The sequence below is a fragment of the Sarcophilus harrisii genome, chromosome 2 (assembly GCF_902635505.1).
Source record: "Sarcophilus harrisii chromosome 2, mSarHar1.11, whole genome shotgun sequence".
Lineage (NCBI taxonomy): Eukaryota > Metazoa > Chordata > Mammalia > Dasyuromorphia > Dasyuridae > Sarcophilus > Sarcophilus harrisii.
The window spans coordinates 260184931-260206508 of record NC_045427.1 but is presented as its reverse complement, the minus strand read 5'-3'; the positions used below and the strand labels follow the sequence as shown (position 1 = coordinate 260206508).

General features: G+C 38.2%; 1 protein-coding gene across 1 annotated transcript; it reads right to left on the bottom strand.

The window, feature by feature from the left end:
* Positions 1-3631: 3631 nt before the first annotated feature.
* On the bottom strand, positions 3632-21142 carry THBS1 (thrombospondin 1). Its single transcript, XM_012546231.3, has 22 exons — positions 20839-21142; positions 19975-20072; positions 19003-19562; positions 18198-18273; positions 17707-17903; positions 17457-17588; positions 16349-16442; positions 14449-14622; positions 13734-13910; positions 13311-13484; positions 12904-13031; positions 12611-12763; positions 11700-11918; positions 11108-11215; positions 10253-10412; positions 10002-10120; positions 9111-9345; positions 8300-8527; positions 7883-8154; positions 7338-7435; positions 7062-7201; positions 3632-5788 (listed from the first exon to the last, which is right to left on the bottom strand). The coding sequence occupies exons 2-22, from the start codon at positions 20039-20041 to the stop codon at positions 5781-5783; spliced, it is 3519 nt and encodes a 1172-aa protein (XP_012401685.1). The 5' UTR covers positions 20042-20072; positions 20839-21142; the 3' UTR covers positions 3632-5780.
* Positions 21143-21578: the final 436 nt, after the last annotated feature.

The window sequence follows — 21578 nt, the reverse complement described above, 5'->3', positions numbered from 1 at the left end:
TCACAGATGCTTTTGCTAATTGCTTATTGTACATATGCCACTGGGCTGAGTGCAGGAACAGACCTGATTTTTCAGCATCTTTTCCTTTCCTGTAATGTTGTGTAGCCACTGTTTTTTAATTTTAATTTTAAGGGTATCTTAACCTCATTGTAGTTATTGTCAATTTTTGCTGATTTTTATTAGATTTCTGTTTTTTCACTACACCCTAGAAAATAATCCCTACACTATCATCTTTATAGTTTAAAGGCATGGAAAAAAAACAAAACAAAGAGAAAATGTACACTTTTTTTTCACAAGTTTTCATAGTTGCTTCTTTTATTCTACTACAGAGCAGTCTGTCAAATTATTATGTCCTGACTCCTCACCAATCATCTATAGCAAATAGAAGTTTATTGTTACCTTTATTTGCCGTCTTTCAGACAATTATAGATTTATAATTCTCTGATGGTAGTTAGAGAAAAAGGCATACTGCAAGGGACAAGTCAGTAATTTGGACTCACAACAAAATATCTTATGTCAAACCAATATAGGCTGATTTGGCTTTGAAAGTAGGAACACATCCTATTTTTGATTCAGGAAATGAACAATCTATTATGCCGTTTTTGAAATTCTGAGTAATATCCATGAAACATTATTGTTTCATGCTGGCAAATTATCACAGAGTGTTCTTGGATAACATTGTGTCAATTTTACTTGGCTCATTTTAATGAATTCCATAGTTATTTTTTAAAGAAATTGTTGACAAGCAAATTTCACATTCAGGCCCTTCTTCTGTAATATGCTGTTCACTGGTTTAAAATGAAAACACTTCATGTTAATGTAAAGGCTCTACTATGTCAATGTAATTATACTGATGCCAAGAGGTCTTTTATACCAGTACCAGCGGATGTCACTATCAATGAATTCAGAGTCTCCTAACAAATTCAGTGTGACATATTATATCATACACTATTTTGTGTTATTTTAACAGATGACAGAATTTTAATAGGGCACATTTTTTTCCCCCAAAGAACTCACTAGTCCCATGATTGTCTGATCCAAAGTGCCTCTCCCTGGCCACCACTTTCCTATATAAAGTGTTTTTCCTTCTTTTAGAATGTAAGTTCCTGGAGGACAGGGGTTATTTTATTTTATTTTTTTTTGAGTTTGTATCTCCAGCATTGGACACAATGCTTGGAATGTAGTAATCACTTACTAAATGCTTTTTCATTCATTCATTCATTCATTCATCTGCCATCCATCCATCCATTAATTCACATAGTCATCAGCACAATTAGAATGAGTAAGGGTTAATGGAGGAGTTAACCTGAGGAGACCTAGATTTGACTGTTTGTGTCCTGATTATTCATTAGCCTCCCTGAGGATTTTAGCTTCATTAACATTTTCCTTTCTTTGCTGTCTCCTAAATCCAAGTTTCTTTCCTGATTAAGAGCTGTCTCCATTAATGGTTTGATACAACTAAAGGTTTAAGAAAATACAAATATTTCCAGACTGGAGAAATATTTCCAGGCAATATCTATGTATTCTTAAAACACATCTGGTTTTATAAATGAGATTTTGCAGAGAGATACATTCTATTATAGTTTGCAAGAAGAAGGGCAAAACAGAAATGGTTTTTAAATTTGTCACCCATTAAAAACAAAAAGCAATGTAACAGTAGATAGAAAATGGTTCTCAGAACCATGAAGAGTTAAGTTTATGTCTTGCTCCTGACACAGATTGGCTGTGTGACCCTAGTTTTAGTCTTCCAGACTTAAATTACCTAGAATGTATGTACCAGAATTGGAAGATGGAGAATCGTTATCTGAGAATTCCTTACACTAAAGATATCACATTCCAATGTCATCAAAAGTATTAAGACCATTCCCCTTATCAGTGAGCCAAGTATAATTCTTTAGAAAGCCAGAGAAGGTAATTTTGAATTACGATTCTATGTGAACTATATTAGAAAAATAAAATGTCATTCAGTCTCAGGGAAAAAAAGAACGATGCTTTTGTTCCTCAGTTAAGATTATTTTTGAGGCCAAGTGTTTGCCCTAAAATAAGGTACTTGGGCAATGATCTGGAAAGAATAATCATTCTTGGTGATGAAATTAAGAGTAGTAAGGTAAATTTTTCTATTTCTGGTGCTCTTTATAGGGTCATAAAGAAAAATGTTGATACCATTTCATTATAAAAGCCTATGGGGACTTGCAATTTATTACCCTCTAATAATGTAATTCTGTTCAGAACTATACATAATGAACTCTTGTCATATGAAAAAACTAAAACCTCAATGACCATGTTTCCATTTCTAACATCTATTTTCATGAAATCTACTGTTCTCAAAAGCAAAATTTAACAGCATTCTAGAGAGAAATATAGGGAACGACTAAAGAAAGTAATCATTTCCTATGTTCTACATTCTGTTTTTGTTTTCTGGAAATTACATCTTATTGATTTAACCTGTTCTGCTAAGGAGCCACTGGTACCTACTTAATCTTCCACTGTCTTTAGACTGAATGTATTGGTTTTCAAAAGATTATTTGGTGTAATAACACCTTACTGAGATTCTTGGACAGCATACCACAACTATTTTGGTATTTCTGCTTCAGGTCTGCATTTTTGAGATAAAATTGAACTGTTGCAGTCAATATTCTGTGTGATTAAATGTGATCTGCTACAATATGTGAACTTGAGTATTGCTCTTATTAACTCCTTAGCATTTGGAGCAGAGTCAATTATCAAGTGTTTTTTTTTTTTTTTTTTTTTTCTTTTTCTAGCTCTAAATGCTCGGTACTTTTTAATCTTCATTTAGTTCTGACTATGGGTTTTTGTTCATGTTTTCTAAAGCAGAAATTGTTAGTGCAAACTGATGTGCTTGTATATATCATTCATATGTATGTATAAGTGTGTGTGTATGTGTGTGTAAGATGGGTCCTTTACACTGTATAATAAAGACTATTATCTCCTTAAAATGTTTTAAAATAATTAAATAATTAAATGTTAATGCAAATACAGATGTATTTTTTTTTCCTGTAAAAGAACCAGGGTCTCTTGAAATCTATCCAGACTCAGGTTGAGAACCCTGTTCTAAAAAGGAATTCTGTTTTACTTGACTTGATTTGTCAAACTATACTTAACTTAATTGTCTACAAGCTTTGAGAATCTTTACCCAGCATTCACCCTGTGTACCCACCCAAGGCTTTCTTTAATTTATTTGGGTAATTTTATGACTTGACTGAACTCCTTTCTTTCTCTCTTTGTTATTCTTTGAGATTAAAACTAAATAAATGTTATTCTTTGTAGATTGATATTTTAGGTGTTTTTTAAAAAAAAATTTGGACTACTTGCCATCTAGAGGAGGGGGTGGGGGAAAGGGGAGAAAATTGGAACACAAGGTTTTGCAAGGATTAATGTTGAAGAAATTAAAAAAAAAATAAATTAAAAGAACAAATATTGAAATATTCCTAAGATTGCAGGCTGAATAAGTATATGCTAGAATTAGATGACTCAGGTTCCATAGAAGTCTTTTGGAAGGTTTACCTGATATAGTTAAGTACTATGTGTATACTGAATTCATTAAGTATAGAATGTACTAATGTTTCATAAAATGAAATCATAGAGAACAAATGAAATGAGAATCAGTAACTGTAAATATAAATTTCCATATTGATTTATTGTTGTTCCTTGTATGTAAGAAACTGTACAATTTAACATTGCTTTAAACTGTAAAATGGATAAAAATGTGTTTTAAAAAACCCCACATTCTTAGAAAAAAAGAATATATGCAAATAGTACAAACCTGGGGGGGAGGGAGAAAGAAGCAAAAAAAAAAATCTTCAATTCAGTGTGCAAACATTTTATAAAAATAGAAATACTAACTCTACAGGTAGCATTTCCTGATAAATTATTTAAATAGCATATCTACACAATATGAGATATCTATTTCAATGGCAATGAGAAAAATAATTTATAAAAATAAAGCAATGGTATACAGGATGACAGAAAAACATAACATCAGAAATTGTATTTAACATTTTGGTGCCATTTTCTTACAGGGAATACATTTCTGCAAAGTTTCTTTTTTTATACTATGTACAACATTGAATGTTTTTAGTACTACAGTAGCTTTAAAAGTTTGTTGGACATTAAAACTCTTTCCACTTGATGAGAAGGTTCTTATCTCAGTCACACAACAAATGAGGTAATATTTGTACATAAGTTTCACCTTTGTCATTTTTTTTCTCTTTTGGAAAAATGAAAGGTAACAGGTATAAATGGTTTTCCCTCTCCCTGACAACAGACATTAGAGATTGGGATAGACAGTATGTAAAGGCCTCTTGGCATTCTTAGTCATCTGAAAGTCAACCCACTAATCTACAGCCAACCAAACTGTCCATAGACAAAAACAAAAACATAAAAGACCAGAAAAAAAACAATCACTCACACTCACTAACTGAAAGAACACCCCCACTCACTGCTTCTTCTTGAGCCACATTCTTAGGGGACATCTATTCTTTTGTAGTTGATAAATTTCAACTATCTGATCCAAGCACTTTCAAAACTAAACCTAAATTCAAGGTAGAACAGAGTTAATAAATAATCTGTATTTACAATCTTACAGTCATGAAGACTCGTAACAATGATTATATGGATAGTCTCTACGTTTCTTCCTTGCTTCTTGAATAGTCCTTCAGTCATAGGTCATCCAGGAAAGGTAAAAAATAAATATGTTACATTTTAAAGGGCTTTTTAAAAAATCTACAATCCAAGAAAGAGAGTTATAAAAGTCCATGACACTGATAAAAAAGATAAAAAGGAATGTCTATTTAGATTGCTAATAAATTTTGTGCCTTTCTAACCATAAAATATAAGCACAGTTGCCTATTCCTTGGAGGACAACATGTGTGCTCACTGAGATGGTAGGTCTTCCTACTTTTTTGCTACATCTGCAAAAGCTACATCTGGAATAAAACAGATCATCTTTAACCAAACAATGGCAGGGAAGCTTTGCCTTCCATTAGTTAATTGTGACTGCCAATTTGGAGTTTTAAAGGTGATGGTGGTAGAGAGGGCTGGGAATCCAGTGTGCCAATTCTTCCCTCTCTCCCCTCTTCCATTTATGTGTCTATTGATAAGGATTAACCAGCTAATACTGTTGGACAGTATCCTGAAGTCCAGCAATAATTTTTTCATTCACCTCAAAAAAAAAAATTCATTATCAAACATGTAACAGTTCTCCATGTTTTCTCCAGACATGTTATGTGGATCTACCTGCCTCCCTCTGCCCCAGAAACATTCTCCCAACTCACCACATCCATTTTTACAAGAGGGTAAGTAAGGGGAGTTTCTTTTTTGCTAATCAATCAGTTGATCTGTCCCTCACATGCATGAAAATGCTTTTGATAGAATTCACAGCTCATCCAGATATGTCCTCTTTATAAAATGCCATTTCATGGAGCTGCCAATTGCAGAGGCAGCATAAGTACCCTGTAATCAACAGCATAGCAAACATCTTTCCGAATGAATCAAGCAAACACTTTTTCTTGCTCAACTGTAGACTAAAAGTAATCCTTTATAGCCTTGAAAGATGTCCTCTTGTTCCATAGAGTCTGAATGACGAGTCTGTTTTTTAAGTAGCATTTTCTGGAGGTAAGTCATATTTTAGAATCCACATTTAGTGAAGCAGAAGACAGAAGGGAGGAAAAGGATGATCTCAGGGGCTCTTAAAGTCCATTGTTTTAGAAGGTGCAACACAGCATTTTGAAAGTTCAGTCTATTGAGCAACAGTTTGGTGATTAGGAATCTGTAGGAAGAAACAATAAATGCCATTAAGTTCATATAGGCACTGCAGTATCACTATCGGTCAGTTAACAATGGAGGAGGCAATATGATTTTTTTTTTATTTTTAATGATAAAAATTATCAGCAGAATTCAAGATTATTCATATTTCCATATAAATTCATTAGTTGCCAATGATTAGTGATTATAGGATCAAATGGGATCATAATCATAGATCCAGAGCTGGAAAGGACCTTAGAAGCTATTTACTCCAACTCCCTAATTGTCCAGATGAAGAAATTGAGTCCCAGAGAGGTTAAGTGACTTGATCAACATTGCACAAGTAGTAATTGATAAGAGTGGAATTTGAACCCAGGGCCTCGAAATAGTATTCTGTATCCTAAATTTTAGCAGCTAGAATTTAACAACTACAGCTATGCTGCATTATATGTAATCTTTAACAGCTGAGCTTAAGAAATATCCTTTCTAAATTCTGTTCCAAAACCTTACCACCCTTTAGAGCTCATTTATGAGCTTAGTCATCAGTCATCCTTTTATACTCTGCCCTCACTAGCTCAAACAAATGGAAAGAATTTCTGGAACAGTTCTGGGCACTTGATAAGTGCTTAGCAAATATTAATGGAGCAGAAGAAAAGATACAAAAGACTTTGGTAAGACTGAAGATGTTTAAAAGAAATTACCATGTAGCCTTCTTCTCTTTATATAAGGAAAGATGCCTTGAATGATAAGGTTTAGATTATTTTAAATTAATTGTTAGAAAAGCTCATTAATTAATACTATCATTATTGGCAATCTGGGCTAATTTGGAAAGTGACTGTACCAAAGTCAGTAATGAACTATGCAGTATTTATTTATTTTTAAAAATCTGCCAAACAAAATTTCAGGGGAAATTTCAGAGTATACTTCATTTAACATTAGTTTGTTTACTTGGAATTTAGATAATTATTATTTCTCTTAAAGAATAAGCCCAGGCACTAGGCTTTTAATGTCATTGTTATAGTTAAATCCTGAGTGAACATTATAGTCTTAGAGAATTGTCCAGAATAGTGAGAGGTTAAATGATAAAGACCAGCAGCCAGTCTATCTCAAATGGGACTTGAATCCAAACTGCAAATCTTTGTTTCTAGGTCAATTCTCTATCCACTAAGCTAAGAAGCCTTTTATCTCTTTAAAGATATCTATAATTCTGACTTGTTTTTCATTGATTCACACTGTCCTTCCAATTCGTCTTATTCATTGAGATTTGACTATTACTGAATTGATTCCATTAGCATTACCTCTGCATTCATATTTAAGATCGGAGAAGAACACCATTTCTTGAGAGAAGACAAATAATCCAAGTCTTCCACCAGCATAAGTCTTGTCATAGATGGGACCTGAATCAGCCATGATTTTCTTTCCTTCATACATCACCACTCTAAAAAAACAAAGCAATCATAAGTAACCCAAGTCATTTCAAATGAAAAAATAAATCTTGGTACTACCACCCTCCTCTCTTCACCAAAGTGCTATAAAATTATATTGATCAATGACCAATTTATCAGTATGATTACCTGATGAAGCCAGTTTTGGGTCTGTGGCTAAGACGCCATCTGTAGGCAGTGAAATCTTTCCAGCCAATGTGACGAGGATCGTGCCAAAGGGTTCGAACCTGAAGGAAAAAAATAGTGAAAAGTTTTGTCAAATATATTAAAAACAATGCACTTCCTAAAAAATAGGTTCCCAAAGTTCCTGAGTAGCAGTGTTTTGAAAAAGAGTCTTTTCACATTTCCCAATTTGATGTGTATTCCTGAATGGCTTATCTAAAATGTATCTATTAACTCAGAACAGAAATGCTATATCTTTGGGGAAGTCCTCCTATTCTCCGAGGTCCAAGACATCTTTTTGTCCTTGAAGGAGCTTCCTAGACATAATGTGTTTCCTGCACAATCTATATCATACCCAAAGCTAAGTACAAAATCAGTGTGACTAGTGGCTATTGAAGTTTCTGGGGATACAGACTTCTAAAACTTCCACGTTCCTTCAAAGAACTGTATTCCTATGCTAATAATCTTCCCCATGTTTCCTCCTGCTATTGCCTAGCACTGCTGTGGCTCACCTGTCCGGGGGTGTTTCCTGTGTGCCACAGAGCATTCCTCAGGTGCTCCCCTGGCCCTGTGGTGGAGTTGACCACTTTGACAGAGAGGCCTGCGTAGCCCTGGGCTATGGTGGGAGTGCTGTCCCAGTAGGACTGAGTGAGCTGTTTCCACATCACGACATAGAAGCGGCTGCTAGACTGGTAGCCAAACACAAAGCCAGCATAGTCATCGTCTCTTTCTGTGTTGATGAAGAAGGTACCACTGAAGTCCACAGCATTAAATTCATCAAAGCCTGAAAGAAGAAATATTTCAGGTTGACCGTTGGTCCTTAACTGGGTCTGTATTAGAATTATCACGTGTTAGATCTAAAGGAATCTTCTCTAAATAAAGGTTTTACATGGGTTTATGCCTTTATTTTGAAGAAAAATTATACTCACCTATAGCAAGGCCAGGATCACAGTTCACAGTCTGGACCAGCTCTTTACCCTGGTGACGCACAACCCAGTTGGGATCATTCTGGGATGTCCCCTTGGGATCCAGAGGAATCATCTGGAATCGCCGGAAATCAGTCTCACTGATATCATAGTTCTCTGGACAGATATCATCAATGTCTGGCACATTGTCATGGTCAAAGTCATCTTTGCAGGCATCCCCCCGTCCATCACCTAAAGTCAAAAACAGAAGATTATAGAGATAATTCAGAAGTATTAGCATGAGTATCATCAGAAATCAAAACTTCACTTTCTCATAGATTAATTTTCTCGAAACAATTATGTTAGATTCAAAAAGTTCAATACTGTAACCAAATTGTCATTAGAAGTGAGAATCTCTTAGTACTCATTCTGATCAACTTATTTACTGAAATTCTATCACACTACTTAAGATACAATGTGAAGGTTTTTTTTTTAAGGGCAAAATAAATATTTTCAAGGCAATAGAACACCAGCCCTGAAGTCAGGAGGACCTGAATTCAAATCTGTCCTCCGACACTTAACATTTCCTAGCTGTGTGATTCTGGGCAAGTCACTTAACCACAACTGTTTCAGAAAAAAAAAATTTTTTTTCAGGGCAGAGACAATGGAACTTCTTCAATAACCTTGGGGCCAGAAAATATTACCAATGTCCATCTCATAGGATAATAGTACTTTTTCTATTTGGTTATTATTATATACTTCAATTGTGTTTTTGTTTGCCTTGAACATGGATACTCTTGTCAGTAAAGTAGAAATTGTAGATTAGGTCACTCACCATCAGAATCTTTCTGGTCAGGATTGGGCACCAGTCTGCAGTTGTCTCTGTCATCAGGCACACCATCATTGTCATCATCGTGGTCACAAGCATCCCCTTTGCCATCTTTGTCGTGATCAGCTTGATTGGCATTGGGCACATAGGGGCAGTTGTCGAGATTATTCTGGTGCCCGTCTTCATCAATATCCTGGTTGTTGTCACATGTATCACCAATACGGTCAGAGTCAGAGTCCAACTGGAAAAGAAAAAGGAGGAGAAAAATGGAAGAATCAATAACTATTCATTCTTTTAATGGATGTTTACTAGCAAAATACCATGTTAGGTGTCAAGGGGATATAAAGGTGAGTAAGAAATATTTCTTAATTTCAAAGAACCTACAATCTGTTGTCAATTGTCTATTTAACACTATTATCTAACACTATTAGACACTAACACTATTAACACTAACACTATTAGTCAGTGTCTATTTTCACTTCATCTATCTTCCCATGGTCAAATTCTAGACCAAATACAGGACATAACTTATCCTCAACATTTTTTTAATGGCACATTGTTCTAGATCTACCAAAGTCACAAATCTCCTACTTCATCAAAAAAACATTTGCATGTTTTTGTGTCTAAAGATGAACAGAATATTAAATATATCACTATGGTGAGGTTCCAGGAAGAAAATTAGGTAAAATTTTATAAACAAGATTAAATATACATGCAAACTATATTAAGCTGATCTGGGGAAAGCTTCATAAGCTTAGAACTTCAGCACTATATTTATCAAAGATTTGTAAAATTTATGAGACTAATGAATTATGAAAAAGGGGGTAATGTGTACTCATGGGATTGTTTAAGGCTTAGAAGGTAGCCATTAGAAGATACATGTTTAAAAACACTTACCTGATCTGGATTATGTTCTAGTGGGCAGTTGTCACACTGATCACCAACACCATCCATATCAGTATCCCTTTGGTCAACATTATATACGTATTGGCAATTGTCTCTCTCATTAAGAATACCTGCAGAAAGGAGCAAGGAAAGATGAGATTACTTTAAAATAGAGAAGTCCTCCGATTTCAGCTGAATATTATTATCCAAGGCTGAAAATGATAAAGATATGATTGCAAGGCTTATCAAACAGGAGCCCTTACCATCTCCATCAATGTCTGCAGCACAGGCATCTCCTTCTCCATTGTTATCAGTGTCTGCTTGATCTGGATTGTGGTTATAAGGACAGTTATCACAGCGGTCACCAACATCATCTCTATCATAGTCATATTGGGCTGGGTTATAATGGAATGGGCAGTTGTCCTGAATAGGAGAGAGAATTCAGAAATGTTAAATTGTTAACAATAAAAACCAACTCTCCAATAATAGGTAACAGTATAATCTTTTTCACAGCACAACTATATACAATTTGCATCACAGTTACTTAATGAGTACTCTAGGTAACAAGTATATCAATTCCCTGCTATATATATTGGGCACTATTCTAGAGATTGGCTAAGTACCTAGAATAAAAAAAAAATCACAACACAAAATAATAAAAGCCATGAAATTACATATGGAAATGAATTCTTACTTATATTATAGATCATTGTTTTTGAAGAAAAGACTCTTGAAGCATTATTATTTCATCTCTTCTGACATCACTATCCTGTATCCCCAAAGTAAACCTGCTACATTTAGGAATGGCATTAATAGAGACTATTTGGGAGAAGACTTATAGAAATGTGAGAAGAGCTTTTAATCAACTCTAACCCAGAGGATGTAGCATCTGGAGATGCTCAGGAGAAAAAGATTCTCAGACAATTTAATTTTAAAAGCTCATCTATTTTTCAGACTCTTTAAATCTTCTTTCAATATTTTTCAGCTCTGAAATACACTAACAGTACATTTTCCGATAACCCTGCTATTGTCTTTAATTTTAAGTAGCTCCAGGCTATTAGGCAGCTGCTAAATGGGAAAGATGAAAGAAGAAATGGAAAACAAGTATAGTCCTTTACCCTATCATCTGGGATTTTATCATTGTCATCATCATTATCACAGGCATCACCAATTCCATCTTTATCGTAGTCTTCCTGGCCAGAGTTGGGAAGGTTAGGGCAATTATCCTAAAGTAAGAGAAAGAACATTCTTGTTACAACCCAAATTTCCATTCTCTTTGTTGACCTCCTTTTAAATACTGTGGCTTGAATAGGCTAAATAGAACACACTGGGGATGCAGTAAATCACGCAACATGTGCAGGCAGGCAGCCTTGTTCTTGGGAATGTAGAGGAGGTATTTTATACTGCCACAGGCTCAATAATTTGTGCATGTCATAAGTATGAATCACCCTCTCCAGTTGGTATTGTCTTGTATAACTTCTGACAACAATTAACTGTGATATGTAACCCTCAAAGGGATAGTTTCTAATTAGTATTGTCAGTACGTTAAGTGATTTTTAATTTCTCTCATTAGATAGATTAAATTAGATCCTCTACAATTCTCATTTTCAAAGTTGAGCCCCACAGCAGCTCTTTATCATATTAACAAAACAAAACAAAACTATTGCATCAAATTCCTGACAAAAGGGAAAGAGAGCAGGGGCAACTTACTTTCTTGCAGTGATAAGTTGCATTGGCGACACAAACAAGGTCCTCATTGGGCCAACCATCCAAGTCAGTGTCTTCCCCGCAGATGATGCCATTGCCAGCATACCCTGGCTTGCACTCGCAGCGGAACATGGGGTCACTGTAATGTCCCAAGTAATTGCATTTGGCATTCTTATTGCAGTCATGAGTTCCATCTGTGCAGGGATTGCGAGGCTTGCATACCTGAAAACACGAACCCTCATAAAGTTAGTCACTTTAAGAGAACTTCTTAGAGTCCCTCAAAAGCAGACAAGAAAGGTTAAGATTCTTCCAGTATCCTAAAGTTAGGGAGATACTTCATATGAAGTCTTCCAGTTGCCTTTTCACTTTCATTCCTACTCCCAAAAGAATCCAAAATGACTTTCTAAAAATGAATGAACATTTGTCTTTCTTAAAACTTTGATCTCCTAGGTAGGCTAAGAATTTATCAATCTAAATTCTCGCTTGTGAATTAATTCTGCCATTTATATTAGCAGCACTTTTAGATACCACAAAGTGTTTCCTTTTGCTTCTCAATGCTCCTGCCTATCACATCCCTAGCTGGATTTATTACTGTGTTTCCATAGCTATTGTGACTAAAGTACAGGGTATCTATCTTTTTTTTCCTTTGAGAGGGCTTGATATTTTAAAACTTCTCCCTTCCCTTGCTTTAGCAAGAAGGACAAGAGAGCAGTAACATAGTACCTTGGGAAGGTTTCTGGATTTGGAAACAGAGGACCTGCCATTTACTAGCTTTGTGACTGAACTTGGGCAAAACACTTGATATGGGGCTCAGAGAGACCCCATGAGGAGACTGGACCACTCCGAAGTCCTTTCTAAATCTAAGATCCTGTGAATTTCTCTCCTTCTGCCAGGCATGTTTGCTACTACTGTACCTGTTTGTTAGCAGTAGCATGCTCAACGCCACGTCCAAAAGGCTGAGATCCTGTAAAACGTGGTGGACAGGGCAGGCAGTTATAGCCAGGATCAGTGTTCTCACATCTGTGCACTCCATTATGGTTGAAACAGGCATCAGGGACCTCCTGGCACTGTGGGAAGAAGAAATGGCAAAGGGTTTTCCTCATGTTAAGATGTCTACATCTTTAATACAGAATCATTGACAAGACTATTGCTTGTTCGAAGGCTAGAATCTGCACATAACTGCTGCTGAAAATCGTTAATTATTTACCTCATCAACATCTTTGCACTGGATTCCATTTCCAGTGTAACCAGGGGGACAGGCACCACATGTCCAAGAGCCATCAGGGTAACTGGTACACTTCGCACCAGCAAAGCAAGGATTTGACAGACATCCATCTGTGCCAAGATGAAAAAAAAAAAGCCACGTAAGATTTAGAGCTAAGTTACTGTGGTTGCCAACAAAAAATATTATGGAGGAAGGTATTTGTGCTTTTCTGCCCACTGATGATCTTCAGGGAGTATATTGTCTGTTTGCATTTCAGAATTTGAAGACCCCTTTGAATAGGAGGATTTTAACTACCTTATTTGCTCAGTGAAAGTATTAATTAAATGCAAAGCCCTGTCCATATAACTGTTTTGTGATGTGCAATAAAAAACAATTGATGATTCCCTTACCAATAGGACAGTCCTGCTTGTTACAGATTTGGCTTCCAGTAGCATCACCCACGCAATCCTTGCCGCCAAATTGGGGTTTGGGATTATTACAGAGCCGGCTACGTTTCTGCAGGCCTCCTCCACAGGTGACAGAACAGATATCCCATGGTGACCAAGGTCCCCAGCCTCCATTGACTGCAGGAAAAGAAACCAAGGTTAATCTATGGAAAATTTCTTTGAAATATTGGAATACTCTCTTAAGTTAGAAATTTTTGCTACTATTAAACATAGTGTGTATGTTTACTATAGAACTAATTTTCAAATAATTTTCTTGTTGAAGTTAAAAGTAAGAGACTATGTATGGTTTTATAAGGAGCTGTCTTTTGAACAGTCATCCACTATGATAGCTGGTGGCCAGATTTCTTCCTTAATGACTAAACTTACTTGGGCAAGCATCTTTCTGACAGGCCTTGGTTTCTCTTGCTTCTCCTTCACATGGTTTTCCATTCATCTGAGGACTAGGAGAGTTGCAGAGTCGAATCCTGGTGATCTCACCACTACCACAGGTTACAGAGCAAGATGACCATGGAGACCAGTGGCTCCAGCCTCCATCCTGTTTGACTAAAATAAATGGTTGCTTATCAATGACAGCACCAGTTTGGAGCCCTTGTGAAAAGACAAAGACTCAGATCTCTTTTTATGTGTCACCAGCAATGTTTGACATTGAAATCAGCCATAGCTACTGATGATGATAATAAAATAACTAGCATTTTAAGCATAACATTTTAAGGTTTTCAAAGTTTTCTTTATATGTTATTTCAAATGACTTGTAAAGTAAGTGTTATGTTATGCTTACTTTACAAATAAGGAAGCTGAAATGGAGAAGGATGAAGTGATTTGCCCAGATTGCATAGCTAGTAGTTATATGAGGCAGGATTAGAATTCAGGTGTTCCTGATTTCAAGTTCAACATTCTATTCACTGTGCCACCCGGCCTCATAGATGAATACTATTTTAGAATGTGTTATTCCAGAAAACCGAGAAGACATAGGTAACGGTTCTTTGGGGAATATGACAGCATCATTCATAATGGTGCATGATAAACACCATTGAGTAATAGAGATCAATTTGCCACACTCCCAAATCAAGAAAATACCTACATCTCTTGTCGCATTCTTGAATGTGGCAAATACGTGTCTGTACAGAGGAGCCTTCACATCGGTTGTTGAGGCTGTCACAAGAACGGCCTCTCTGCTGGATCCCATTGCCACAGGTCACTGAACAGGATGTCCACTCAGACCATGGAGACCAGCCATCATCTGCAGAATCGCTGGCTGTAAGGGAAACAGAAGGCCATTGAGAACATGAATATAAAACAAAACAGAGCCATTCCTATTTCAACCTTGATTTTTTTTTCTCCATCCCTAAAAAGAGCAGCTGAACTTATTTCCTTAGTTAATAGCTTTGGGAGTACGTTAGGCCGCTATGTGTAGCACACTGGGATCCTTTAATAATTCTCTTTGGCTAGATTTTCCAAGCATTCCCTCATTCTCTGTTTTCAGACTCACTGCCACCACCTTTCTCCCCTTAGCTTTTTAACTGGGATTAATTTCAACAGTTGAAGATATTTCAATGAGAATTTCAAGTCTCTTGGGTCCCAAGAATCACAGAAGGCAGCTAGACTGAGTCACTTTTTGTATTTAGAGAAGCCACAGGCAGTGTGTCCCATAGATCATCTTGAAAATAGCTTGGCTGCTATTGGCTCAGATTCCAACTAGGTCATGAGGTTAATCAATGTGTTGATCTTTCCCCCCTGGCTTTGTGGGCTCTCCCTCCACAGACTTTCACAAGAGGAGAATATTTGTTTTTCATCTGTACAGGCACCATGACTACAATCAACTCTAGTTGTCCAGAGTCTTAGACATAAAAAATGTGTTTTTCTTTTTCTGTCTTATCAGTTAGAAGTTACTCCTGGCAGTTCTTAATTCAAGTTTGGAGTTTAGTCATCAGTTCACTCTGCTCTTTTTAAATTTTCATGCCACTATTGCTAAAAAGAATCCTAAGTTGGGGCTGATCATTCAGAGTTGGGGCCAGGAATTTTTTTTTATGTAAATAAATATTTTCTTAGTTTTTTCCTCTTCTTGGACAAAATGCAAAAAGAATGACAAATCATTTGAATGATTTGTACTATTCCATTCAATGTTGTCCTTGAAAAGTGATTCATGTTTATTGGCAACAAAACCTAAATGTTAGGGACAGAAGTTCCAACTTGCTTTTTTTTGAGTGATGAGAATCCTTAGCTGCTATTTATTTAGAGACATTTTCTACCCCTGCTCTTCTTAGAATTTCTCAGCTATTATGGGTAATATATTTGTCAGGAAGCTTAGGTGCCATAATAGAGTTCTGGCCCTGGAATCGGAAAGTCCTGAGTTTGGATCATGTTGCAGACTCTGATCAGCTTTGTGACTCCAGCAAATCACTTAAACTCACTGACCCTATTTGCTATAAAAGGGGGATAATAACAGTATCACCTTCACAGGTTGTAATCAAATAAGTTATGTGTAAAGCACTTCTTAATGTGTTATATAAAAGTATATATACAAAGTGCATTGCATAGCTAAAATAGTTTTAATATTATTAAAATATAGTTATTTCAATTCCAGTATCATCATCAGAAACTCTTCATTTCCTTTAGTGGCTGTATTCCCTGACCCAAATGGCACTGAGGGCAAACTAACTCAGAACAGCTCTGATTATAGTTGATAATGCTCTTTTACTCATTCCTACTTTTCTAAGTTTAGATACTTGCAATCAATAGCCTGCCTCATCTCTGTGTTCAGGGCAATACTTTGGCTCAAATTTCTGACCTAGCTGTGATTAAGTTTTTTGTATCACAGTGAAAACAAGTTGTTAGCTAATCAGCTGTAGCATCCTGAAATGGATCACTGGACAGGAAGCACGGTGCATGTGTATGATTGAGAAGGGGATGCACTGCTACAGTTTATATGTATGTGGGCCAGCCTAGTTACTGTAGAAAGTTACAACATTTAAAGAACTCACGCCAACAACGTGGGCAGCACTCTCCATCAGGAATTGTGGCATTGGAACAGGGCATGAGGGGGCAGGACACTTTTTTGCACATGGTCACTGAGTTCTGCAAAGAAAGAAAGGGAGAAAAGGATTACTAAGCAGATTGTAACCAGAAATAAACATGCTATGATATTTCCAATTCTGAGCTGAATTTGGTGAGGATTGTAAGCTCTTAACTGGACTGGATCCCATAGAGAAATTGGCTCCTTTTAGATTTGCAGCTGCCACAATAGTAAAGGCAGGCTCAGTGAGTTGTCACTCAGCTCTCTAGCGTTTGCTCTTAATTGCTTGTCAGCCAAGAGTGGAAGTGTTATGGCATGCAGAAGTTATCCAGGGGGAACCACCAAACACCATGAGTCATATTCTACTGTTATGTTGCAGAGAGCTCAGTGAAACCTTTTAAAAAAATAAAGGATCTATAAGCAATTTTTTTTTTGTGGTCATCTGTAAATCTGACTCAGAATTGATTAGATAGGAAGAGAATGGAAATTCGGTGTATTGAGACCCAAATTCAAGGATCCACAGAGTTGTATTTAAAAAAGAACTTTGATCCCTGAGCCAGAAAACCCCAAACATTCACCCATCACATGCCTGAAACTGGCCTAAAGTGAAACACACACTCTGGGAAGTACGTTTCAGCTAGTCAGGTAAACAGCCCTATCCTGATAGAATGCCAACTAGAGTGATTTGAACAACAATCAGCACTCTATTAAAAGAACCGCAGTGTCATACCTGAATACAAATCAGGACTTTAAAAAAAAGAGAGAGAGGAATGTTCTAACAGGGTTCCATTTACTTGACATTCAACACTTAGCCTTTGATTTCTAAACTAAAGTGGCCAAATTATCCAGCTGTCTCAGCAGATTTGTACTCTCAAATACTAGCCTAAGGTATAATTAAGAGAGTTTTTTTCAAATTATTTAAAGAGAATGTATATGGATGCCATAATTAAATTTTTAAGCCACTTTGGGGATCAGGCTACTGAACATTAGGAAAGAACTTGTGTGGGTACTTCCCCAGGGATTTCAGCCTGACAAATATACTGCTAGTAATTTGGAAATTGCTAAAGTCTCTTTACCTGGCAATGGCATTCCGTGCAACTATCAATAGTCCACATGTCATTATTATTATATTTAACTCCATTATAACTGCATCCAGGATACGACCAAGCCTTCTTCACTACATTTGACAGTAGTTCATTTTCTTCAGTCTAAGTGGGATTTAAAAAACAAGCATTATTAGTATCTGGTTATACTTTTCAACAATTCAGGATTGTGGGGAAGGACTATCATGGAAACGGCTCCTTCTGAAAGACTGCTGTCACTTACCACCTTACGGACGCTGTCTTGCAAAGTGGTCACTATGGTCCGAAGTCCCTTAAGCTCTAGGAACATATTGGCCAACTCATCACAGGAGAAACCACAGATGGCCTGTAGGTCCTTGGTCTTGTGACCAATATAATTAGTGCGAATGGCAGGGCTGGAACCATTTACTGGGTTGTCAAGTGTGATGATTTGATTGGTAGCTACCAAGAAGCAAAAGAAAGGAAGGAGATTACAGGGCATTCCCAAATGGTCATGCATCCTAGTACCTAAGACTTCCAGCTTATCAAGATGCCATTTTGTGAGAGTGAATGTTGCCTGTGGGTCATTTTTGCTTCTTTACAAGGAATGTTGCATGAGCAATGTATGCATAGCTACCATTCCAAACACATCTCATTTGTTCTAAGTGATTTTTGTTATTGCTACTTTAATTCTAACTTCTTTTTTGCCCTCTTCCCTTCCTTTCTCCCAGGGGGAGAAAAAAAAGGCAAACTTACAGCTTGAACAGCCTTTATTCCTTAGGATGTCCTCTGGTGTGGTTCCAAAGACAAATCTCACATTTTGCAGCACCCCCTGGTGGCAGAGGCAGAAGGATAATTACTTGGTGCAAGCAAGAAATGCTCACTCATCATGCTCAAAGTTCAAATTTATAAAGTGTTATGAATTAAATAATTATTGACAAAATAGTTATTTTTCAACATTAACATGTTGGATAAATTCTCAACATAAATCCCAGCATCTCTGCAGTGTTCTTTGTCAACATTTCAAATGTTGCCAGGTCTTTAGGATCTTTCAATGAATTCAGTCCATTTAGGCATTCAGGAATTACAATCTGATAGTAAATACTAGGAATACTGTGAGGTAGGTAATAGTATAGGCCAGTGTGTCAAAGGATTAAGTATTAGAGCAGTGGAGCCAAATCTGCTTAGAACTTAAGAGGAGGGAGGAAGAAGCCCCTCCTAAGTCAACACTGTACCTGGATTTAAGAGAGTTGCTTTATTGGAGGAGAGGAGACTTGGGGGCAAAGGAAGGAGCCAAGAGATATTTCTGTTGTTACAAATGTTTCACTTAAAAATACACATCGGACACATTTGTAACAGGCTCTTAAACATGAAGAGATTCAAGTGACTGAGTAGACAAAATAGATAACTGCAAAAGAATACTATTTAAAAAATCATTCCCTAGCTGGCACTTCAGAGCCTTTACCCACTATAACCCAAAGGTCCTCTCAACAATTTTTTTTTACAGTGTTAGACAGCTGGAAAATTCTCTTTGGATTTAGATTTGGAAAAGAAAGCTCACCTGAAAGTTATCATTGACATCTCCCTTAGCCACACGGAGTCTGGCACTGCCAGCCAAGTCTCTGGTGAAGATACTTTCAATGGGGGCATCCAATTCGGCATTCTCCATCTTTTCACAGCCTACATACAACTGGGCCCTATCCTCCTGAACAAACAGGATGATACTCTTCCATTGGCCTGTGGCCAAGAGAGCTTCTTCCACTGATACCACTTGCTGTTTCCCCTGAACTGACATGCTCAGGTCCAGAGTGCCCGCTTTGCCATTGGAAACTAGACTGAAGATGTGACCCGAGTGATCCTTGTACTCCACTGTCAGCAGGGTGCCCCTGGTCTTTTTCAACTGCCTCAAGGAGGCCAAGAAGATAAAGCCCCTTTCTGCTCGAATGGCATCTACCAGGTCTTGAAACTTGTCCTCTGGCATGGAGGGGATCAGATTGGCATCCTCAATTCGGTAAGCAGGACTGGAAGGATCAGGACCTTTCACCAGACGGCGACCAGAACCCTTGTTGGCAGCCCCAGGGAGATCAAAGAGGTCGAACACACTGTTGTCACTCCCAGACTCTATGGGACAGGAGCAGAATATGCAGTGAGTGGTGAGAAGGGTGAACAGGAATTAAGAATGCCAGGCTCTCAGTTGTCCTGCTTAAGGAGTTCACTTTAGTGAATTAAACAGTAAAAGGCAAAGGATGAAATCCTGGCAGAAAAGTACACAAGTATCTTAGAATATATCAAGGCTTCCACTCAAGAGAAAACACTCAACTCTCAACCTTGAGAATACCTCTGCCGTGTAGCTATATTAAATCTGGATATTCAGAGTTCTCATTCTTGCCTCCCAGCACCTGCCTTTTCTCTTTTCAATCATCATTGGGTACCTAGGAGCCCCACAAGAGCACTGCCTAAAATGGTCAGGAATTTGACCCCTCCCAATTTCACCCTCTTCCCCTCCCCCCTGCCGGCTGGGGCACAGGCTCACCTGAGATCCTGTTGGTGCCACATACTTTCAGCAGCAGCGTGAGGACCAGCCACCGGGCTAGCCCCATGATGGAGCTGTTTGTGTCCAGGACCCAAAACCTGTGGAGAGCGAGCGAAGTCAGTATCGGGACAACGAAGCTCTAAGACTCAGAGAGGGAAGGGGATGAGAGAAAGGGAAATAGTTGTGGATGGGACTTGTGCTTGTGGGATCTGTGATTTCCCTGTGCTCTCAAAATTTTCTTGAGGGAGAAGTTCTATTCAGTCCAGTCCAGTCTAGTTCTGGAAAAAATGGTATGGAATGGGACAGAAATGCTGAGGGTTGTAGGGGAAACACTTAAATCCTGGGAACTTTTTTCTGGGAAAACTTGGGGACAATGGATCCTTGAGAAAGCGAAACACAGAGGGGGGGAGACATCATTTTGTGAGAGAAGCCGTAGCTTTTCCTTGGATGACTGTCAAACGACTGGAGAAACCTCATTTTTAAAGTATGTTTTGGAAGTTAATGAAATATTGAGACTTTCTTGTGGAGCTTGGGTTCTGAGTCACAATGGCTCCTGAGGTTGTCCTTGAATTTCTCAGAGGTGTGTGGGGTGAATTTCTAGAGACCGGTGGAAGAAAGAGGATAGGGGAGGGAGAATGAATTGAATGATCTTGGGGCCAGTTCCTAGTGAATGGGATGAATAAGGATTTTTTTTCGTCCTCAGAGTGGTGGTGGTAGGGTGTGTGTGTGTGTGTGTGTGTGTGTGTGTGTGTGTGTGTAGAGGGCTTAATGATGAAATGATAAAGTTTGGTGAGAAATTTTTAAATAGAACAGACCTGAGTGGCCCGTGTCCCAAAAGCAGCGGAAAGGCGGCTATGATCTTACCTGCGTGGATTAAGGCGCCGGGACTCTAGCAATCCTCCGCTACAGGGATGGGGTAGGGGTAGCGCGCAGTCCCTGGGTTATCTTCCAAGCGCAGCTGGTGCGCCGAAGTCCTGGGAAGCAAAGAGCAGGTACCGGCTGGAGAAGATCCTCAAGCAATCCAAAGGAAACGCCGGGAACAGAGTGGCTGAGTTTGTGAGACGGGCTCCGGAGGTGAAGGGATCGGAAAAGGGAGAGCTTGGCAGGGTCCCCTTCAGCTACTGAGCTTCCCTTGATCCCGTGCAGTGGCTGAAGAAGAGGCTGAGTCGTGCTCCTTTAAAGGGTCGCGCACATTCCTGGGGACTCCTAGGAACCAATCGGAGGAGACCGGGCAGGAAGCGGGAGGGGGAGAGTCTGACTGGGTTGGCCCCCACTCCTCCCCGTCCCCCCCCTCCACCTCCCTGGCGGCCCATCCCCCCTCTTCCCTCCCTCCCTTCTCCTCTCGGGGCTCCCGCGCCGGTGGCTGGCCCGCTCACAACTTTCCAGCTAGAAAGTGAAGCCCGTGGTGTCTGGGGAGGAGGGAACAACACTAACTTCTCTGGAGAGTACATAGCTCGTCTACTCCGTGTTCTCTGTTCCCCTTGGCTCACAGTTAAATACATACAGAATCTCTCAATTCAGACCTCAGTTCAACAAACATAATAAGCGCCTACAGTATACAAGATATACATCATAAATTACTTTATATGGGCAGGGGATCCAGG

Bases quoted from the DNA above. Each gene is read 5' to 3' on its own strand.
- THBS1 (XM_012546231.3), bottom strand. From the start codon at position 20,041: ATGGGGCTAGCCCGGTGGCTGGTCCTCACGCTGCTGCTGAAAGTATGT. The intron at 11,919-12,610 runs GTACAGTAGTAG...TCGTGTTTTCAG, and splicing joins ATGCTACTGCTAACAAACAG to GTATGCAAGCCTCGCAATCC. The intron at 8,155-8,299 runs GTGAGTATAATT...TTCTTCTTTCAG, and splicing joins TGATCCTGGCCTTGCTATAG to GCTTTGATGAATTTAATGCT.